Source organism: Orycteropus afer, unplaced genomic scaffold (assembly GCF_000298275.1).
Source record: "Orycteropus afer afer isolate SDZICR_OR568_19922 unplaced genomic scaffold, OryAfe1.0 scaffold00018, whole genome shotgun sequence".
NCBI lineage: Eukaryota > Metazoa > Chordata > Mammalia > Tubulidentata > Orycteropodidae > Orycteropus > Orycteropus afer.
The window spans coordinates 18,225,664-18,247,557 of NW_006921605.1; the positions used below are offsets into that span (position 1 = coordinate 18,225,664).

General features: G+C 37.2%; 1 protein-coding gene across 1 annotated transcript in view; it reads left to right on the plus strand.

Annotated features, from left to right (window-relative positions):
* The window catches only part of SMURF2 (SMAD specific E3 ubiquitin protein ligase 2), a 124,398-nt gene that overhangs the window by 92,807 nt on the left and 9,697 nt on the right, over window positions 1-21,894 (plus strand). Inside the window, exons 10-18 of the mRNA XM_042783543.1 lie at window positions 1,434-1,518; window positions 2,845-3,003; window positions 7,219-7,414; window positions 8,414-8,517; window positions 12,246-12,360; window positions 14,374-14,552; window positions 15,302-15,439; window positions 16,737-16,857; window positions 19,356-19,557. Coding sequence (XP_042639477.1) covers window positions 1,434-1,518; window positions 2,845-3,003; window positions 7,219-7,414; window positions 8,414-8,517; window positions 12,246-12,360; window positions 14,374-14,552; window positions 15,302-15,439; window positions 16,737-16,857; window positions 19,356-19,557 — 1,299 coding nt within the window. The remainder of the gene's footprint in view (window positions 1-1,433; window positions 1,519-2,844; window positions 3,004-7,218; window positions 7,415-8,413; window positions 8,518-12,245; window positions 12,361-14,373; window positions 14,553-15,301; window positions 15,440-16,736; window positions 16,858-19,355; window positions 19,558-21,894) is intronic.

Genomic DNA, 21,894 nt, shown 5'->3' on the forward strand with positions numbered 1-21,894 from the left:
CAATCCTACTTCCATAGTGATACTGCCTCGGAAACCCAAGGAGGGGTCGCTATGAGTCGGGGCCGACTCGACGGCACATAACAACATAACAACAATTATTTCTTTCATAATCTCTTTAATTGAGATTATAAACCAAGCTCTTTGGAGTAGGGGTCATTACTTAAAAAACCAAACTCACTGCCGTGGAACAGTGACCCAACTCATAATAACCCCTCCTTGGGTTTCCAAGGCAGTATCACTATGGAAGTAGATTGCCCAGCCTGCCTTCCGAGGAGTGGCTGGTGGGTTTGAACCGCCAGTCTTCTGGTTAGCAGTCAGATGCCTTAGGCACCACACCACCAGAGCTCCTAGGGATCATTATACTTGTACAATATTTATGTGGTTTAGTTTTAAAAATTCTGAACAACCAAAGCATAGACATGTAAAATTATTGAAACAGTCATCTGTAACCTATTGTAAATATTTTTTGCTTATAACTTAAATGTTTCAGTTGACTGACTTTTAGATTTGTAAACAAACTAGATTTCTACTAATAAATACTAACAGTAGTTTTATCATTTATATATTGGAAATTTTCATTAGATTTTATGTAAAGAAAATCTGTTGCTTTAAAAACAACAACAACAACTTAGGGTGCATCATAGAAGAAGCTCTTACACGGATGCCTTCCCTTCTCTCTGGCTCCCTACTTCTCAGGGCTTTCATTTCTTTCATCTGTAGCTTTTTCTCCCCAGCACACACCTATTCTCTCTCATCCTCCTCTTTCTAACTTGGTTATTTTTCCATCTCTGCCTGTTCATGACACTACTTCTCAACTTATTGTCTATCTTGTTATCCAACAGTTTTGCATTTACAATAGTTAAAAAATCTGACTATTTTGCGCATTAACAACATACGTCTGGCAGTAACAAAAGCTGAGGGGTGAGTGAGAATAACGCTTGCTGTGATAGTTAAGGTTGTGTGTCAGCTTAGCTGAGCCCTGATTGTCAGTGGCTTGGCAGTTATGTAATGGTGTAATTTGGCACTTAAATAATGTTGAAGTCACCCTCCATTATGGGATTTGACGTGGTCATCCTCCGTTTTTGCATAATGACCTGGTCTTTGGAACCTAATCTTTTCATCATCTTTCCAATTACTGGTATTGTGACAATCTTGTTTTCTGTTTTCCATCAGGACATGTTTAGTCTTTGAGTCCCTAAGATTAGTTGGCTTTTGGATAGCTGACCTGTAATCTTCATCACCATTTATAAGAAGAGTGTTTCAGGGGGAAATTGTTCTGAGTTCAGAACACGTGATTATAAAACACTTTTTTTGTAATAAAATAGGTGTGGAATTTGGAGAATTTCCCTATTAATATATCTTCTTAGTGGCTATCTTTGATTTGGACTTTCCTGAATATGTTATTAATAATTTTTTAAAAATTATTTTTACAGAACAGAGGACAACGCAACAAGGTCAGGTGTATTTCTTACATACTCAGACTGGTGTGAGCACGTGGCATGATCCAAGAGTGCCTAGGTAAGAACCTATTGTAAGTGCTGCTCATAAATTTGAATACCCATTTCGCCTAAGAGGTTTTTGATTATTTAATCTTTAACTTCCAAGAACAGCATATGTAAAGGTTTGGCTCTTTATGGTCATTTTTGTTTGGTATTTAACAGAAAGTCCTACCAACTCGGTAGTACTGTCCCAGTGCATCACCCCTTCCACTTCCCAGCCTCTCACTTCTGCTTCTTCCTAAAAAGAGAGAGGCAAGAACATGGGTCTTTCAGGAGTTTGGAAGTTGACCTGGGATAAAATACACCCTTTACAAAAGGGTAGTACCTTGAGATTTCTGGTTAGATTTTCTTTTTAAAAAAGTTTTATTTTAACCTTATATAAGTGTATACAGTGTTCTTTTATGTGTTTCTTAATAAAATCTCATTTATAAACTCAAAAACTCATTGCCGTCAAGTTGGATCCGACTCATAACTACCCCTCCTTCGGTTTCTGAGGCAGTATCACTACAGAAATAGATTGCCCAGTCTTTCTTCCGAGGAGTGGCTAGTGGGTTTGAACCGCCAGCCTTCTGGTTAGCAGTCAGATGCCTTAGGCACTACACCACCAGTGCTCCCAAGAAAAGAATATAATGTTATTTAATTTCTTTGCATGGTATAGTAACAAAGGTTGTTGGGCCATTAAATATCTTTTTGCTCTTTCTATTATAGCAGTAAATCTTAGATTGTTCTTAGGTGTCTTCAATAGGTTCTTCATTTATTAGCTTTACAGATTCTGAAATTCCAAATGAAGCAAATTATCCTTTTAAAAATGTGTGATTATTTTCAGGCTTGTAACTTCAATAACATTTTCAGTTTTGCTTCCTTGGAGAGTTTATTTCTACTTTTATTTATAGTTAATCACTGTGGGCATTTATTTACATAAATTTTGTGGTATAGTAAAGAAAAAAAGAAGTGAAGGGAAATTTTAGAAAACATTTCATTCTTTATATAACTGGAACTTCTAAAACAGTATCTTCTGTCCAAACAAGTACTAAAGCACAATTTATGGTAGCAAATGTAGTGATCGCTTTTATGTTCATTTAAAATTGTATAGCATTAAAGCCCTAGGAACTTTCTTACTGAAAATGTAGGCTGTGTGATAAGTTTTTCTGAGCCATTTACGGATTGGGTTTTGAATACTCATGTTTGTTAAGCCATTGGGAATTAAGGATTCCAGCTGAACATCTCAGGTTTCTTAAACAATTCATTTTCTCAGACTTCATGGAATTGTTCTGTGTCATTTGCACCAACTTGGCTCAGCAGGCCCAGCAATGAGGTATTTTTTATTTTATATTTGTTTTTGCAGAGATCTTAGCAACATCAATTGTGAAGAGCTTGGTCCACTGCCTCCTGGATGGGAAATCCGTAATACTGCAACAGGCAGAGTTTATTTCGTTGACCATAACAACAGAACAACACAGTTTACAGATCCTCGGCTCTCTGCTAACTTGCATTTAGTTTTAAAGTAAGTTTTTAAACAATACATGTTAAAATGGAGTAAGAAGAGACAATACATGTCTTTTGTGATAAATGGGATAGGATGCCATTTCAATGATAAATTCCTTTTGTTGAGCAGAGTTTTATACACAAGTATGACAAGTTTTTCTGTGAGAATGATTTTTTTTTTAAATCATTTAAAACATTTTAGAGTATACAATTCATTGGCATTAAGTATATTCACAATGTTCTGTAACCATCACTCCTATTTCCAGATCTTTTTAACATCCCAAATGGGAACTCTCTACCCATTAAATACTAACTGCTTTATTGCCTCTTCTCCCAGCCCCTTGAGTCTATTTTCTGTCTCTATGAATTTGCCTGTTCAAGGTACTTCACATAAGTGGGATTATACAATATTTGTTCTTTTGTGTCTTGACTTATTTCACTTAGTGTAATATTGTAGCATGCATCAACATTTTATCTGTCTTTATGACTGCATACTTTTCCATTGTGTGGATATACCACGTTTAATTTAATTCATTTATCCATTGATGGACACTTAGATTGTTTCCACCTTTTGGCTATTGCGAATATGCTCCTATAAACGTTGGTGTTCACTTGCAGCTTCCGCAGGCATTGATTGTCACTCCAAGAATGAAATCCTCAAAAACTTCAGTTTCATGTTCATCATAGCACTATTTATAATAGCAGAAAGATGGAAACAATGTAAATGCCCACTAACAGAGGAATAGAATAAGGAACTGTGGTGTAATACTCAATGGAATATTATGCAATGTTAAAAAACAATGATAAATCTGTGAAACATACCATAATACGGATAAACCTAGAGGACTGCTGAGTAAAATTAATCGATCACAAAAGGACAAATATTGTATGAGACCACCATTGTAAAAAGTCAATAAAAGGGTTTCACAAAAAAAAAAAAAAAAGGATCAAAAAAACCCTACATTGGTGTTCATGTTTCTGAGTCCCTGCTTTCAGGTCTATTGGGTATATTTCCAGAAGTGGAATTATTGGGTCATAAGGTAATTCTATTTTTAACTTACTAAGGAAGCACCAAACTGTTTTCCATGTTGACTGCACCATTTTACAGTCAGTGGAATGACTGAATTCATGTTACGTTTCTGTTTAACTTTTAAAGAAACTGCCAGGCTTTTTTTCAGAATAGTTGTACCATTTAACGTCCACATGATTGTATGGCAGTTCAGTTGTTCCATATCCTTGAAAACATGTGGTGTGGCTAATCTGACTAGTTTTCGATCTCCTCTTGGGTGTATAGTGGTACCTCGTTGAGCTTCTAATGTGCGTTTCCCTGGTGACTCAGGACTGATGTGTTAAGCATCTCTTCATGTGCTTCCTTGCCAGTTTTATGTCTTCTTTGATAAAATTTTTTGCCCTTTTTTAAATTGAGTTGTTTTTTTATTGTTGAATTTTGAGAGTTCTAGATTTAAAACCTTTATCAGATCTATACTTTGCAAAGATTTTCTCCCAATTTATAGCTTTCCTTTTTTTTTCCCTTATAACAATACTTTTTGAAGAGCAGAAGACATCTTTAGATTTTCATGAATTTCAATTCATCCACTTGTTCTTTTTATAGATTGTCCTTTTGGTGTTATATCCAAGAAATCATTGTCTAAATTAGGTCATAAAAATTTTCTCCTGTGTTTCGATGGTTTAGAGTTTTCAGTTTTACATTGAGGTCTAACATTCATATTTTTATCGGGTGTGAGGTATATCCAACTTTATATTCTTGCACAGGTGTATACAGTTGTTGATGGAGTGTTTATGGAGTGTTCTATATAATATTCCATTGTTTTGGTTCTGTTTAGGGGTTTGGTTTTGGGTTTCATAATACTTTTTTTTTTTAAGTTGTGATTTGGGTGAAAGTATACAGAGCAAATTGGTTTTCCATTCAAAAATTCATGCACATTTTATTTTATGACATTCATGCAGTCCCCATAGTGTAATAGCACTCTTCCACTTCCTCCCTGTGTTTATCATTTCCTTTTATTCTTTCCTACCCCTTCCTGCCTTCATAGCTTTATCCCTGGGCAAATGCTGCCCTTTTGATTTCGTATGGTTGTATGCATACCTTCCTGGTGTTATTGTTCACTTTACAGACTTATGTTTGGCTGAAAGTTGAGCCAGAGGAATGTGTTTAGTTCCAGTGTTGAAGGGTGTGATGGTTATGTTTGTATATCAGCTTGGCTAGGCCTGGTTGAGTAGCTGGGCAGCTGGATGTAGTATTCCCCGTGATGAGACTGGTAATCACCTCCATGGTGGAATCTACTGGGAGCAGCTGAGTAGCTGCCTTTGGGTGTGTGGTCTGCTTCCTGTATATAAGGAGAAACTTTGAGAATGGTCTCTAGCCTATGGTACACTTGGACCCTGCATGTAGCCATGTCGTTGCTCAGCAGCCTGCTATGCTCTGCCGACCTTGGGACTTACAGTGGAGTTAAGTTAATGGCCTGCCATGTGGTTTGGTGACATCGGGACTGTGCCTTTTTACTTGTCAACTCTGGGGCTTCCAGCCTCAGCAGCCAGCAGCTGTTTGAGTGAAGAAACACCTCTTACTCCAGTTGGCCGGGAGCAGGAGGCAGAGCTGGACTCCAAGGTTGAGGGGCTTTCACCCAGCCCCTAGAGCCTGGTACTTTGAACTTGAACTTAAAGCCTCCAAATTGTAAGAATAAACTCCTATTTGTTAAGGCCGTCCCATTTGTGGTATATTTCTTGTCAGAGCGGCACTAGGGAACCAGAACAAAGAGTATCTAAGGGCCATAATCTCAGGGGTTCCACCAGTCTCTACCAGACAAGTAAGCCCAGTGATTTTTATTATTTTGAATTTTGTCTCATATTTTCCCCTCACCATATCCAGGACCTCCTATTGTGATTCCTTTCAGAATGGTCAGCAGTGGTAGCCTGATACCATTTAGTTCTTCTGGTCTCAGGATCATGGAGGCTGGAGTTCACATGGTCCATTAGTTCTTTGGACTATGTTTCCTTGTGTCTTTTTCTTCACTCTTCTTTGCTCCAGACAGGGAGAGACCAATAATTGAATGTTAGGTGGCTGCTCACAAACTTTTATGTTGCTCCTCTCCAAAGTGGGATGTAGAGCATTATCTTTGTAGACTATGTTATGCCAGTTGATCTTAGTGTCCCCAGAGACTATGATCCTGAGCCCCCTTGCCCAGTGACTCATTCCTTTGAGGTGTTTGGTTATGGCTAAAAAGTAACACTTTTTAAAAAAATTATTACAATGTTTACAAGAGTAGTTAATAGTGATTTTCATCAAAACTATATTTTCTCTGTGTGGTCATCTCTAAGATAATACTGTTTTAGGTATAAAACTTGACATGGTAAGAAAGAAACTTGACTTGTGGTACTGTATATGAAGTAAGTTTGGATATGTTAATGATATGAAAGTTATTTTTGTGCATTTTATCATAACTACTGTTAGGCATTTACCTTTAGATTAGGAGGTTTTGTTCTTGTCTGTGATGTGTAAAATTAATTTAAACTCAAACTGTGTCACTCAGTGACTGCATAGACATCACCAGTGAATTAAGAAACTTCTCCTTTCCTGACAGCTTATTTGGAATTAAGTAGTACCTTGTATAGGGTTCTTTTTTAAACAACTTAAGTATTTTATACCTGGAGAGTAAAAATATATCTGGGAAAGGCATTATTATTATTAATATCTCCTATTTTATTTAATTTTATTATTTCTTACTGTTAATGTTTTTGATGTATTTGGGGGATTGTATACATCTATTTATAGAAAACTGTGTATCTGTAGTTTGAAGAGCTTGTTTAGCTCCCAGCTGCTGGTTGAAACTCTTCTTTGTCTTTTCTAGGCAGGACATTTAGAGCAAACCCTAGATAACGGGCACAGTGTTTGGCATAAGTATGAATTTTAACATGAGTGAAGGTAAACTGTGCAGTGGAGAATAGAAATGTTATTTCAGACAGTTGTTTCTAGCAGCTGTGTAAAGCTTTGTGGATAATAATCCATTATCCAATACCATAGGTTCGTAAGTAATAAGAGAAAGAACCTTTGGAGCTGGTTTATCATTGCCATAAAAGTCAAGTCAAGCATACGTCCTAGTAAGGCTTGGAAAGTGATATAGCTAGTCTTGTTTTATAGTAGGATACTATTTTAAAATATGCGGTTGCAATCCATTTTTTAAAAAACACTATTAATATCTCTTTCTACTTCTAGCCGGCAGAACCAGTTGAAAGACCAACAGCAGCAGCAAGTGGTATCATTATGCCCTGATGACACAGAGTGTCTGACAGTCCCGAGGTACAAGCGAGACCTGGTTCAGAAGCTCAAAATTTTGCGGCAAGAACTTTCTCAGCAACAGCCTCAGGCTGGCCACTGCCGCATTGAGGTTTCCAGGGAGGAAATTTTTGAGGTAAACTTACTAGTCTTATTCTAAAATAGAGAAAAATTGACTATTGTATTACTCTTTCTTTTCCAGGGATACCTTTTGAGACTCATATCCCTTTAAAATGAAAAGGTTCTCAATTTCATTTTTAATTGTGAACAATAAAGGCAATAATGTTGAAGAGATTTAACATATAGATAAACATTGACACGGGATGAAGAGTGTGAGATATTCTGGGTGGTTCAGCTTGGTCTCTGCGTTGCAAATGCTTATTAATAAATGTTAAGACTGTAAATATTATCCATCCATTAGTTTCTAATTCTTCTGAAAGGGAAAGGACTCTTAAATCAGAAAATCACTTTGTTTATGACTGTGGGCTGCTTCCTCAATTGACTGAAAATTTTCCTTCCAGTAGTAACTTTTCATCTTCGGCTTACGGCCTACTGCCATCTTCACCATTCTTGCGTAATAGTGGCCGAGGTCAAAGGCAGGTTCCCTAATTAGAGCATTAGGGCAAAGGTATTGGGACATGGCAGTCCCGAAGGATGAACTTCTGTCTCTGAGAACAGTTCTGGCCTTGTTTGTATTTAAAAATGATACAAAAGTTGTCAATTTAATGAAGGTTCACATTAATGATAATTTGTATTCTTTTGAAACTTTCTCTTCTCTTTGCTTTCTGTTGGTGCCTATGATCTAAAATTAGGTAAATCAATTTTTAAGAATCTATTTCTTTCAGATTTTTTCTTTAATATGTGAGTAGAACCACTGCTATGATTCGAGAACTCAAATAAGGGGTTTTGGGACTAGCAGGATTTTTATACAGTATTTCATTTGCATTAAACTATATCCATTTTGTTTTTAAAAGTTCCATGAAGTCGGTAACATTTGGAGTTTATACATTGATTCAGTTATTAAACAAATTTCACCTCATTTAAATAAACCTAGGTTTTGTGGATGGAGTGGAGGGAGAGTTTAAATCATAGATTTAAAACACCTAGTAATGATAGAATATTTAAAATTTTTCAGGAATCGTATCGACAAGTCATGAAAATGAGACCGAAAGATTTGTGGAAGCGATTAATGATAAAATTTCGTGGAGAAGAAGGCCTTGACTATGGAGGGGTTGCCAGGTAAAGACTTGTTCATCATTTAAAACTGTTGAACCTCATCTATCTCTCTTCTTCAGCATGTGTTGTTCTCGCTGCTTCATGTTGTCAGAAACCATCTTGAGTCTTTGTTGTTGTTGTTAGGTGCCATCAACTCAGTTCTGATTCACAGTGACACCATGTTCAAAAGAACAACACTTCCCGGTCTGTGTCATCCTCATGATCGTTGCTGTGTCTGAGCACGTTGTTGCAGCCATAGTGTCCGTCTGGCTCGTTGAGGATCTTCCTCTTTTTCACTCACCCTGTATACCTTACCAAGGGAGCACTGGTGGCGTAGTGCCTAAGGCACTTGACTGCTAACCAGAAGGCTGGCAGTTCAGACCCACCAGCCACTCCTCAGAAGGAAGGTTGGGCAATCTACTTCCATAGTGATACCACCTCGGAAACCCAAGGAGGGGTCGCTATGAGTTGGGTCCGACTCGACAGCAGTGTGTTTGTGTGTATACCTTACCAAGCATGATGTCTTTCTCTAGGTTCTTCCTGATAATATCCTAAGTACCTAAGAGAAAGTGTTGCCATTCTTGCTTCTAATTCTGGCTGTACTTCTTCCAAGACCGATTTGCTCATTCTTCTTGCTATCTATATCAAGAATTCAATACTCTTCATGAACATCATAATTCAAATGCATCACCTCTTCTTTGGTCTTCCTTATTCATTGTCCAGCTTTCGCATGCATATGAAACAATTGAAAATACCATGGCTTGGGTCAGGCACATTTTAGTCCTCAAAATGACATCTTTGTTTTCTAATATTGTTTGTTAAAGAGTCTTTTGCAGCAGATTTGTCCAATGTAATACATAGTTTTATTTCTTGATGTTGCTTCCACAGGTGTTGATTCTGGATCCAAGTAAAATGAAATCTTTAACAACTTCAGTATTTTCTGTTTATCATGATGTTGCTTATTGGTCCAGTTTTGAGGATTTTTGTTTTCTTTATGTTGAGACTTTAATGATAGATATGTAATTTAAACTGAAGGAGCCCTGGTGGTGTGATAAAGGTTAAGTGCTCAATGGCTAACTGAAATGTTGGTGGTTCAAACACTCCAGCAACTCTTTGGGAGAAAAGACGTGGCGGTCTGCTCCTGTCAAGATTACAGGCTAGAAAACTCTATGGAGCAGTTCTACTCTGTCTTAAAGGGTCACTGTGAGTTAGAAGGGTCGCAGCAGTACCCAACAACACAAGAATTTAAACTCATTATTGCATCCAGTTGCTTACACTGCCATGCTTCTTAACCTTGTTCAAAATGGTCCGTGTGTTTGAAAATGTTTATATACCATGGGGGAAAAGAACACTTAAAAAGTGTTGTTTGAATTTTAGACACACACTCACATTTATATTTTTATGTGTGTATTTTTTATTTTTCTCTACCAGAGAAATCAATTTGAATTTGTATAAATGGGGTAGACACATTATAGCTTCCCTGTATTAAAATGTTCTAAGGACCTTCACAGTAAGTCCCACGAATATCACCTGAAGTAAATTTGTTTCATTAAGTCCCATTATTTCTTTTTAGCATTACTCTGAATTCATCTGACTGCTAACCAGAAGGCTGGTGGTTCAAACCCACCAGCCTCTCCTCGGAAGGAAGATTGGGCAATCTACTTCTGTAGAGATAACACTTCAGAAACCCAAGGAGAGGTCGCTATGAGTAGAGACTGACTCAATGGAGATTTTTAATGCTTTTTGGAAATTTGTAATTATCTGCTGATGGTATCTAAGTGACATAATAATACTATAATGGTGGCCACATAAAGAGTCAGTTTTTTATTAAAAAAAATTTTTTTTTTAACTTTATGAGTTCAGCTTGGGCAAATTAAATCGAATGTGACAGTAAACTACTTTTTCTGAACTTTATTCTGTGGTAGAATCCAAGAGCAGGTGGGTCCGCTCTTATGTACTAAATTCTTGGTGAAAGAAAACAAAAATTTGGATTTTCTTTAAAGCACACACACATACTCATGAAAAGCATACAGGATATGTCAGATGAGTGCTGTGTGTGTTGGGAGGGTTGTTTGTGTGGAGATTTTACTTTTTAAAAAAATCTGTAGAGTTTTTCAAGCTAAACAAGTACACTGGGGAGATTGACTCATAACAGTCAACCATGGGAGATCAGAAGGGCAGCATTTGCATAGGGAGAAAGCTTCAGGCAGGAACACATAGGTAAGAAGGACACAGGGAAGGAGTAACCACAAGGAGGAGGCTAGAAGAGAGCTGTTACATTGTGGGGATTGTAATTAGTATCATGAAACAAAATGTGTATGAACTGTTGAGTGTAAAATGAATCTCTTGTGTAAAATTGCACCCAAGTCACACTTTTTAAAAGTTAAAAGAAAATCTTAAGAGGTATTTTCCTTTAACTAGTTGTTAATAGTATTCCACGGCATTTGCTAAAAATGTATTTAATTTGTTTAAACTAAAATATTCAAGACGTATTTAAATAACTGTTTCTAGCTGCAGAATAAGAGTTGAGACTAAAACTGCATCTCCTAAATCCTAGACTAATAATTTTTTTCCTGTTTTACAAAGCCATGAATAACATGTTTTCTTCTATACTGAAAAATATGATGTATTTAATAAGTTTGAAGCAATACTAGTACTTATTATGAGGTTTTAAAAACATTGATGTACAAGAAGTGGTCTGAGCATTCCTGTAGAGTACAACCTTACGCTTGTGTCGACATGTGTACCAGTCTACGTGGAATCTCTGACCACTTAGAATTTTTATTTTGGTGATACGCAATAAAAGATGATGACATAACTTTCACTCAAATCACAATAAAGAGCTTAAAAAAATGATGACATGATAGTGAAATTTTCTTTACTAAAATAACTAACAAAACACACTCCTCTCCAAAGGGTGAGAGTAAAGTAATGCTATACATAGTATATATATATATACTGCGAGTATAATTCTGCCATCATAGGAGTGGATGTGGGTTGTAGCGATCATGTGGACATTTTAAAATAAAGCTATATTCTTCCTTTTATGTTATGTTTATCATGGATTACTAATTTATTTAGCAGTTTAAAGTAACAAGACGATGGGCTACAGCATCTAATGAATTGTTAGTTAGGGCTGCTGGATAGTAAGTAGCCTTATACTCTGTGATGCCAAAGTTCAATAAAATTACCCTAAAGTTGAGTGAGAAGTGACTTCAATATAATACAAGAATTTTCATTTGATATTTTGGCATAATAGATATTTTTTGGTGTAATCCCACATAACTATAGTTAGTGCTTTATTTCCTTTTATACCTATTCCTTACTCATTGACTATCTCACTATCTGACACTTTGCATTTATAACAGTAGTAAAAAAATCTGTCCGACTATTTTGTGCATTAATGATATACATCTAGCAGTAGCAAACGCTAAGGTGAGAGCCATAAGTACCTCTGGCTGTGATGGTTAAGGTTATGTGTCAATTTGGCTGGACCATAATTACGAGTGGTTTGTCAGTTACGTAATGATAATCATTATCCTTCATTTGTGATCTGATATGTTCATCCTCCATTTTCACATAACACTGGTTTTCACACAAAGATCTAGTCTTTGGAACCTGACTATGTTGATAAGTGAAAAGTGGTTGTATTAATTTAAAAAATTCTTTGATAAAATAATTGATCAGTGACAAATCTTCATAAAATATCTTCCTTAACAAAAAAAAGTTCTTTTCATTATCTTGTTTTCTAGAGAATGGTTGTATCTCTTATCCCATGAAATGTTGAATCCGTACTATGGCCTTTTCCAGTATTCAAGAGATGATATCTATACATTGCAGATCAATCCTGATTCTGCAGTTAATCCGGTATGATTTGTAGTTCTGTTGATGTGAATTAACATGTGACTACAATGCTTTTCATTTTTTAAAAAAAAATTTATTGTCAATGCTTTTAATTTTTAAATGTCAATGAGTTTATTACATAGAAATTGATTATCTCATCCTAGTCATACTCTGACTCAGCAATTCTTCTAGAAAAATTTCTCAACAAAATGATAATGGATATGTGCAACAATTTGGATAAAGAGATGTTTATTGCATCATTGTTTATAGTAACGCCAACTGGTAACAGCATGGATGAATATTTATTAAATTATGGCATGAAGCAGAATAACACAGATGGTTAAGAGCATCGATTCTGGAATTAGAAAGACATGGGATCATGTCCTGGTCCCTTCACTTACTTTGTGACCTGGAGCATTCATTGACCTTTAAGCCTCACTTTCATCATTGCTTATAACAGTAAATATAGTTTGCACCTCAGAGAAGAGTTGTGAAAATTACATGGGACTGTGCACATTAAGCACTTAGCACAGTTTCTGGTATATCATTATGCACTTTACAAAAGTTAGCAACTATTAGTATTATTGTTATGTTATTTCTGTTATCTTCCAAGCACAGGTATATTATAAACCACTAAAATGATGTTGTGAAATAATAGTTAATGACTTGTAAAGGTGGTAGTTCATGATGTTCATGTTAAGTGAAAAGAAGGTTATAAAACAATAGAATACAATTTTGGTGACTTATATGTGTACATGTGGAAGGGCTCACTCGTACAAATAAAAGTGGTTACCTTGGGATAGTAGATTATGGCTGATTTTTCTGTTCTTTGTATTTTCTAAATATTATGTGATAAACATGTTACTTTTAAAAAAGGAAATAAAAGCTATTTTTAAGATAAAAGGGAGTACAATAAAATGTACAAGGAAACGGTAAAAGTGAAGTTTAGAGATAAGCTTAGAGATTATCAAATAGAGAAGTAAAAGAATTTCTGAATACAAACATCTAACAAAGCAATCTATAAGGAAAAAAGGAAATACATCCAGAAATGGTAGAAATGTTAGATTCATTGCAGGGAATTCTTTATAAAGTGATGATTTTGGGGTGAAGGTTCTGCTTGAGGGTCCCATTACGACCACTGCCAGTAGTAACAGCTCATAACTGTTGAGTGCTTAGTATACTAGTAGGTTTCATCATCTCATAGTACTCCTTACAGAGACCATTTTTAGATGCTATTATTACTTTGTTTTCCTAGATGTGGGAAATTAGTCTTACAGGGTTATTTGCCCAGGTATAACTATTTAGGGCAGAATCAGGATTCTAATCCAGGACTGACACCAAATCTGTTCTCTTAAGTTGTGATGTTTTGAGGTTCACCTTCTGGTCAGCTTAAGGAAGTGGGAAGGGGCTTTAGTATTGGAAGCTTCCTTTTCCCATGAGAGAGCCAGGACTCTAAAAGACTCAGCAGGAGCTGAGCAGAGAAGAGAACAGGTGTCTGTGAGTGATTAATGAAGCTGCAGTGGGTCTGGGAGCTCTGGTGGCGTAGCGCCTAAGGCACCTGACTGCTAACCAGAAGGCTGGCAGTTCGTACCCACCAGCCACTCCTCAGAAGAAAGATGGGACGATCTCCTTCCATAGTGATACTGCCTTGTAAACCCAAGGAGGGGTCGCTGTGAGTCGGGTTCGACTCAATGGCAGTGTGTGTTTGTGTGCAGTAGGTCTGTAGTTTAGACTTAATTTCTAAAGGTAACTTTTACAAAGTGCCTGTGCCGTTTGAGAGAGCCTTGACTCTTGTGTAATATTTTATACAGATGTAGAAAATCTTGAAACATGTCCTATAGAAATACTCCATAGTGATCATTGAGCTTTGATACCCTATTCTGTTGAAATAGTTGTAAATTGATGCATAATTTAGCTGCTGCTTATTTAAAAAAAAAAGAAAGAAAAGATTAACTTTGCTTAAATATTTAATTTTTATTAAAAATTCTCTGGATAGTTTCTAAATTGAGTATTTATATAAACTCTTTTCAATTTCAGGAGCATTTATCCTATTTCCACTTTGTTGGCCGGATAATGGGAATGGCTGTATTTCATGGACATTATATTGATGGTGGTTTCACATTGCCTTTTTATAAACAGTTGCTTGGGAAGTCAATTACTTTGGATGACATGGAATTAGTTGATCCTGATCTTCATAACAGTTTGGTGTGGATACTGTATGTATTGAATTCTATATCTGTTCATTATAATTAGCATTTGAGTTTTTAAAGAAGACAAAACAGATGTATGTTTTTTAATTTAAAAACTATGCACAGAAAATATTAAGAGTGGTTATAAGTTAGTGGTATTACTTTTCAAAGGAAAAAATCTAATGTACTCTGTTTGAAAAAGTACTAATGAAAGTGGACAAGTTCTCTTCCAACACTGCACATGTTAAATAACAAGTTCCTGCTGCCATTGCCTTTAATAAAGTGATTTTGAAACCAGACTTTTAGAAGGGCATCGGTAAAAACTGGTTCTGCTTTTCAAGAGGTGGTTAGTTGATAAAGATACTGGTGATACTTGTTTCACAAAACACACAAGTAGCTTTCTCACTGGGGATACTCAAATGTATGGTCACTGGGAGATAACCCATTTTCAAGTGGAACCTATTGCCTAAATGAGCACCGTAATGTAAATTTCTCTAAATTGGTGGTTCTAACAAAGTCCAGCTTGGGCTGGGCTCTTTCTAATTATTCAGGAAGTAAAGTGTTTCCAGTGTTCATGGTAGTTAAAATTATTTGATTTTTCTGCCCAAGAACCAGGTGGTATGATAGCATAAGAACTAGTATCCAGCCTTACATTTGTCATATCAAGAAACTTATTTTAGTTCTGTCTCTCACCAATTAATATGTCTATAGGAACTGTATTTTAGGTTTTCCAGTTAAGTATCTCTTCTTCTTCTTCTTCTTCTTTTTTGTCTTAGTGAGAATGATATCACAGGTGTCTTGGACCACACTTTCTGTGTTGAACATAATGCATATGGTGAAATTATTCAGCATGAACTTAAACCAAATGGCAAAAGTATCCCTGTAACTGAAGAAAATAAAAAAGAATATGTCAGGTAAATACATCTGTGTTCTCAAAGCTGAGAATTTATTCGTATACGCTAGAGTAGCCATAAGAGAAAAACATTTTTAGGTAGTGTTACTTACTGCTACAACATAGGTTACCGAAGAACCTAACAGCTTAGAACACTATTTCTCATAATTTTGTGGGTCAGTAACTTGGATAGACAACAACAAGGATGGCACATCATTACTCTAACTGATGTCTTCTGGGACTAAAATGTTCAGATGGCCTCATCACTCATATCTGGTATCTCAAATGATGGCTCAGACGGCTGGCGGCTGGCTGGAATGGGTCAACTGGGATCTCTGTCTGGGGCTTCAATTCTCATTGTTGGCTTAGTTCCTCGGTTCTCCTCATGTGGTATCAGGGGTCTCTTCCTCTCTCCACGGCCCCTGTCTCCCCAGAAAATAATGAGACTAATGGGGTAGCTGACTTCACAGAGCTCAAAAGCAAAAGCTATCAAATCTTCATTAGGCCTCAAAGTGGAACTGGCAAACGTCACTTCTGGTACATGCTTTTGGTTAAAATGAGTCTCATGCCAGCCCCAATCAGTGTGGGAGGGCCTGTAGAAAGACATGAAAACCAGGAGGCAGCGTCATCAGGGCCATTGACAGTGTAGCTGCCACAGGTAGGGTTACAGAAGTACTTTCGTGCTCTGTTACATGAGCGCCTTCCCTCTGGTTATTGGCTTTGTACAATATAAGTTTAGAAAGAAATGTCATCAAGATTTTAACTGGATAGGAATATTTTATCACCTTATACATGGAATACATGGATACTGAACTAATTAATGATAGTCTATACACATAAGGAGCTCCGGTGGCATAGTGGGTCAGGCATTTTTCTGCTAACTAGAAGCTTGCTGGTTCAAACCCACAAGCTGCTCTCTGGGAGGAAGATGAGGCAATCTACTTCAGTAAACATTTACAGCCTTGGAAACCCAGTGGAGGTTGCTATTAGTTGGTATCAACTCAATGGCAGGGGGCTTGGTTTTTGGCTTATCCGTACGGTATTTGTGTATAGACCCATCTACGTACTAGTAAACTAGAAGTTTACCACCAGTTTCTCTGATTTGAAGCGTTGCCTTATTTATGCTGCTTTTGTTAGTAGAGGTTCCACTTTTGAACTGTATTGAGCTCCCTCATCGCTCAGGATCCACTTAGTCCCATTAATAAGAGATTTTTAATGCTAGATGCCTGTAAAGTACAATGTTGCTGAGGTAGAAGTTCATAATAATTACTAAATCAGAATACAGGTGATCATATGAAACCTTTGCCCAATTTTTGCAGGCTCTATGTGAACTGGAGATTTTTGAGAGGCATTGAGGCTCAATTCCTGGCTCTGCAGAAAGGATTTAATGAAGTGATCCCACAGCATCTGCTGAAGACATTTGATGAGAAGGAGTTAGAGGTCAGTGCATTAATGTTAGGATAGCATGTAGTGGAACAAATAAAAGTCGTTATTTCTTTAATTTGTCCATGTTGTCCTTTAAACAGATTTCATTTCTGTGTGCATGGTCTTCCCAATTTATTTAGTTATATAAAACGTTATTAATTGATCTCCCCTGTACTGGAATTTATTTAGATAAAGTCCCAGGCTCATTTGATTTTATACTTAGATTTGAAAGAAAGCATTTGGTCAACATGATCATGTTGTTGTTGTTGTTAATGTGCCATCGAGTCAGACCTGACTCATAGCGACCCCTCCTTGGGTTTCCAAGGCAGTATCACTACGGAAGTGGATTGCCCCATCTTCCCTCCAAGGAGTGGCTAGTGGGTTTGAACCGCCAGCCTTCTTGTTAGCAGTCAAGTGCCTTAGGCACTATGCTACCAGAGCTCCTAACATGATCATGTTGTTGTTATGTGCCGTCGAGTCGACTCCGACTCATAGCAACCCCTCTTTGGGTTTCCGAGGCAGTATCACTACAGAAGTAGATTGCCCCATCTTCCTTCTGAGGAGTGGCTGGTGGGTTTGAACCGCCAGCCTTCTGTTTAGCAGTCACGTGCCTTAGGCACAACGCTACCAGAGCTCCTTCATAGAGGAAATAATTTAATTAGGACAAACTGTAAACATCCTAAAAATTCTTCATATATTAATATTCATTTACTAACAGTGGCTATACTAAAGGGCTGATCATTTTTTCTCATTTGAAGTTGGTTTTCAACAAAACTGGTTTTATAATTAAGTCCTTCAACAAATTTCCAGTGAACTCATTTGAAAAAATAATGAAATTTTATGCCACTAAATGTTCCAAATTTACTTAGTGTTAGGATAAATACAATAATGTAAAACATGAGTTTATCCATTACCTTCAATCTCCTTTTTAACTAAATCTGTTAACAAACTTGTTAACGAACCTAAAAAATTGGCTTGGCTCAGTACCATCCCCTATTCCTTTTGTAGTTGAATTATTCAGTAGTGAAATGGCTAGAAGAAAGTGGTGAGAAAGAGGAGGAGAAACTTAACAGGAATGGCAATAAAGTTGAAACGTAATACATTTTCATCTCTTTATACAATGAATGAGGAATCTGGCCTTATAATTGCCACTCCAAGAAAAGAGGGAGCTCTGGTGACGTAGTGCTTACTAATCAGAAGGCTGGCAGTTCCAACCCACCAGCTTACTCCTCAGAAGGAGGTTGGGCAATCTACTTCCATAGTGATACCACCTTGGAAACCCAAGGAGGGGTCACTATGAGTTGGATCCAACTCGACGCCAGTGAGTTTGGTTGTTTGGTTTGGTGGAGAAAAGAGTTTCGAAGATATCTTTTGTGTTATAAATATGTCCATAATCCTATTTGGATAACTTCATGTTCAGTGTGACATTGATTCACTAATCTCTTCAGAACCCTGTAGATACTTGGTTGGAGGTTTTATTCAATAGAGTTAGGATTTATTATATAGTTCTTACTGCTCATGAAATCATTCAAGTTTTTATTAAAAATATATACACATTATTTTAGTGTTAAATTGGATTAACAAAATTAATTTTAAAATCTAGGATTTGCAAGTTACATTATGTTCTATTTCATACACTATAATTAATTCACTGTTATCATATAAACATGTTAGTAAGATTAGTTAGTCTAGGACCCTGAGGAGCTATGACTATTAATAGTATCAAGGGGTATATCTATAATGACCCTGCTGTAGGATACCAAGAAGAGCTCTGTCAGGACACTAGTGTATTTCATACTTGGACACAGTTTTAAGGTTATCAGGCAGATTATATTAACTCAGTTATGCAACATAGTGTCTTGTGTGCCTGCCTGTGCTTTCACAGCATGTAGTGGCATAGATGTACCTGCCAGATGCCAGCAGAGGAAGTGAGCCCAAGAGAGGTACGCTGAACTGCCAAATCACAAAGCTTGATAAGCATTGACCCAGTACAAGGAAAGCTCAAAGAGACTGTATTGACTGTCTGGGACTCAGTTTCTGTCCATTGATTATTTTTTAAAAAAATTTTAGGATTTTATTATGAAATTACAGCTTGTCAGCTTGTCCTGTCCACCCACAATTGTGCTTCCCAAATGCTAGGTAAGGAACCCACAGAGAGTAGTTATCTGTGGAGCTTTTTAAAATATAGATCCTTATTCTTGGAAGAAAGTGAACATTTACTGAGTTCCTACTATGTTACAATATATTAATTTAAACTGTTTTGCTGTTATGTAAAGACATTTATATGGTTCCAAATGAAAACCATGTAATACGGGTGGGGGAAGTACAGATCCTTATTCTCACCACAGACTGACAGAATTAAAATCTCTGAGCATAGACCAGGTGTGTCATTTTGAAAAGCTGTCCAAAGGATTTTGATGGTCACCTTTGATTAAGAACTGCTATGAGAGCCCACACTGCAAATCTAAAAATATAAAATTTTGAGGCTCATAATTTGTGCAATATCTTAACAGCTCATTATTTGTGGCCTTGGGAAGATAGATGTTAATGATTGGAAGGTAAACACCCGGTTAAAACACTGTACTCCGGACAGCAACGTCGTAAAGTGGTTCTGGAAAGCTGTGGAGTCTTTTGATGAAGAGCGACGAGCACGGTTACTTCAGTTTGTGACAGGATCTTCTAGAGTGCCTCTGCAGGGCTTCAAAGCTTTACAAGGTAAACAGCCAGGACACACACGGCATCAGAGGGGGTTTGTGGGGAGGGCTGCCAATATTGTATTTATATGGTATCTTGCAAACTGTTTTACAAACCATGTGCTCTCAATTTCTCATCTGTAACTCTTGTGTCTTGATGTCTTCTTCCTTATTTTTGTTCCCGCTCCAAAGCCTTTTCTACTGGGGTTGTCTCACTATAGTGAGTGCTGCATGTTGGAAGTCAGGTGTGGTGATGCTCTGCCTGTTATTTTCTGGTCACTTTGCTTTTAAATTCTATTGGACATTCCCACAGGGCAAGTCGACTCACGTCTAGATTCCATCTCAGCCTAGCAAAACATTGACCTACCTGCCATGCTTCTCCCTCACATTTTTTCTCTTAATAGAAAGAGCCACCAGAAGTCGTGGGAGCCACTTCTTTGGTCAGAAGCACTTTTAATTATGAAATGACATCAGATCATTTATTTATAACCATATTCCATTTTTAAGATTTTTTTTTCCAATGGAATAAGCTGTTTAATTTTCAGATGAGTCAGTAGTGTTGCTAATAATGACAGTGCTTCACTGGGTGGCCTTTGCTTCCTTTACCCTTGAGCACTTTTTCTTTTTTTTTGAGGTTTTGTCAATATTTCATGATTTTAACTTGCATTTTAAAATACAGTCTTAATCCAATATTTTTATATTTTTCTAAATTCTTATTGGAATTTGGGTGGAAATTTACAGAGCAAATTATTTTCTGTATATCAGTTCATGCACATTTTGTTTCATGACATTGACTGCAATTCCCCACAATGTAACTGCTCTCTTTCTACTTCCTCCCTGTACTTAACTCTTCCCTGTGTTCTCTTTCCAATGCATTCCTGCCCCGAGCTATCTCCCTGTGCAAACACTGTCTTTCTGTTCTCCCAGGATTGATTGCTCTAAGGAGCGTATCTACCAGATGTAAATGTTCATCCTGTATGTCTGTCTGCTATTCCAGACCTGAAGAGTAACTAGGGGCCATAGTGTCGGGGGATCCACTGGGCTCTATGAGACCAGTAAACCTGATCTTCTTTTGAGGTTTTGAGTTTTGTTTCACATTGTTCTCCTACTCTATCCAAGATTTCCTGCACTGATCCCTTTCTGAGTGGTTGACCATGGTAGCCAGGCACCATCTAGTTCTTCTGGTCTCATGGGCATATAGGCTGAGGATTGCATGATCTCCTAGTCCCTTGGATTAATTGTCTCCATGCATCTTTGTTTTCTTCATTCTTCTTTGCTCCAGACAAGGAGAGACATGTTGTTGCATCTAGATGGTCACTTGAAAGCTTTCAAGAATGTGGTTGCTACTCACCAAAGTAGGATGTAGAAAAATGTTTTTGTGTAGTATGTTATGCCACCTGAGCTTGATATCCCCTGTGACCATGGTCCTGAGCCCACAGGTCCAACTATTTGCTCCTGCAGGGTGGTTGGCTGTGGCCAAGGAGTTAACGTAACTTTGTGCCTTGTTAGCTCTATTACATATTTGGACATTCTAATAGCATATACAAATACGTATGTAGAAATATCATGTGCCAACCTTATATATGGTCATGGGTATACTCCCTTTTCCCTGATCATTCAACCTGTCTACCCATCTATTTACTTGTAGATTAATGTTTGTTACCATTGACAACATGCTATGTAAAAAGGCTTTATCTTTGTTGTCTGTGCCTCTTGTGTCCCTCTCTGTGTCTTCCTCTTCCTCAGTGCCACTGTGTTGATCACTCACTTTTAGTACATTGCCCTTCCCTTCACCCAAATCAATACTTGACTCCACCTTTCTAGCAATGTTCCTTCCTCACCCCTCCCATATCTGATAACCAACAAAGAAAGTTTCCTTCCATGTATAAACCTTTCCTTGACTTTTTACAATAGTGAACTAATACAGTATTTGTCCTTCTGTGATTGACTTAGATCACCCAGCATAATGTCCTTCCAGTTCATCCATATTATGTAGTGTTCTGCAGATTCTACATTTTTCTTTAGGGTTGCATAATACTCCATTGTGTGTATGTGCCATAGTTTCATTATCCATTCTTGTGTTGATGGGCACATAGGTTGTTTCCACCTCTTTGCTATTGTGAATAGTGCTGCAGTGAACGTGGGTGTGCACATACCTGTTTGTGTCCTGGCATTCATTTCTTCTGGATATATACCTAGTAACGGGATTGCTGGATCAAATGGTATTTCTAATTCCAATTTTTTAAGGAATTGCTATACTGATTTTTCTGGTAGCATAGTGGCTAAGGCACTTGACTGCTAACCAGAAGGCTGGCGGTTCAAACCCACCAGCCACTCCTTGGAAGGAAGGTTGGGCAAT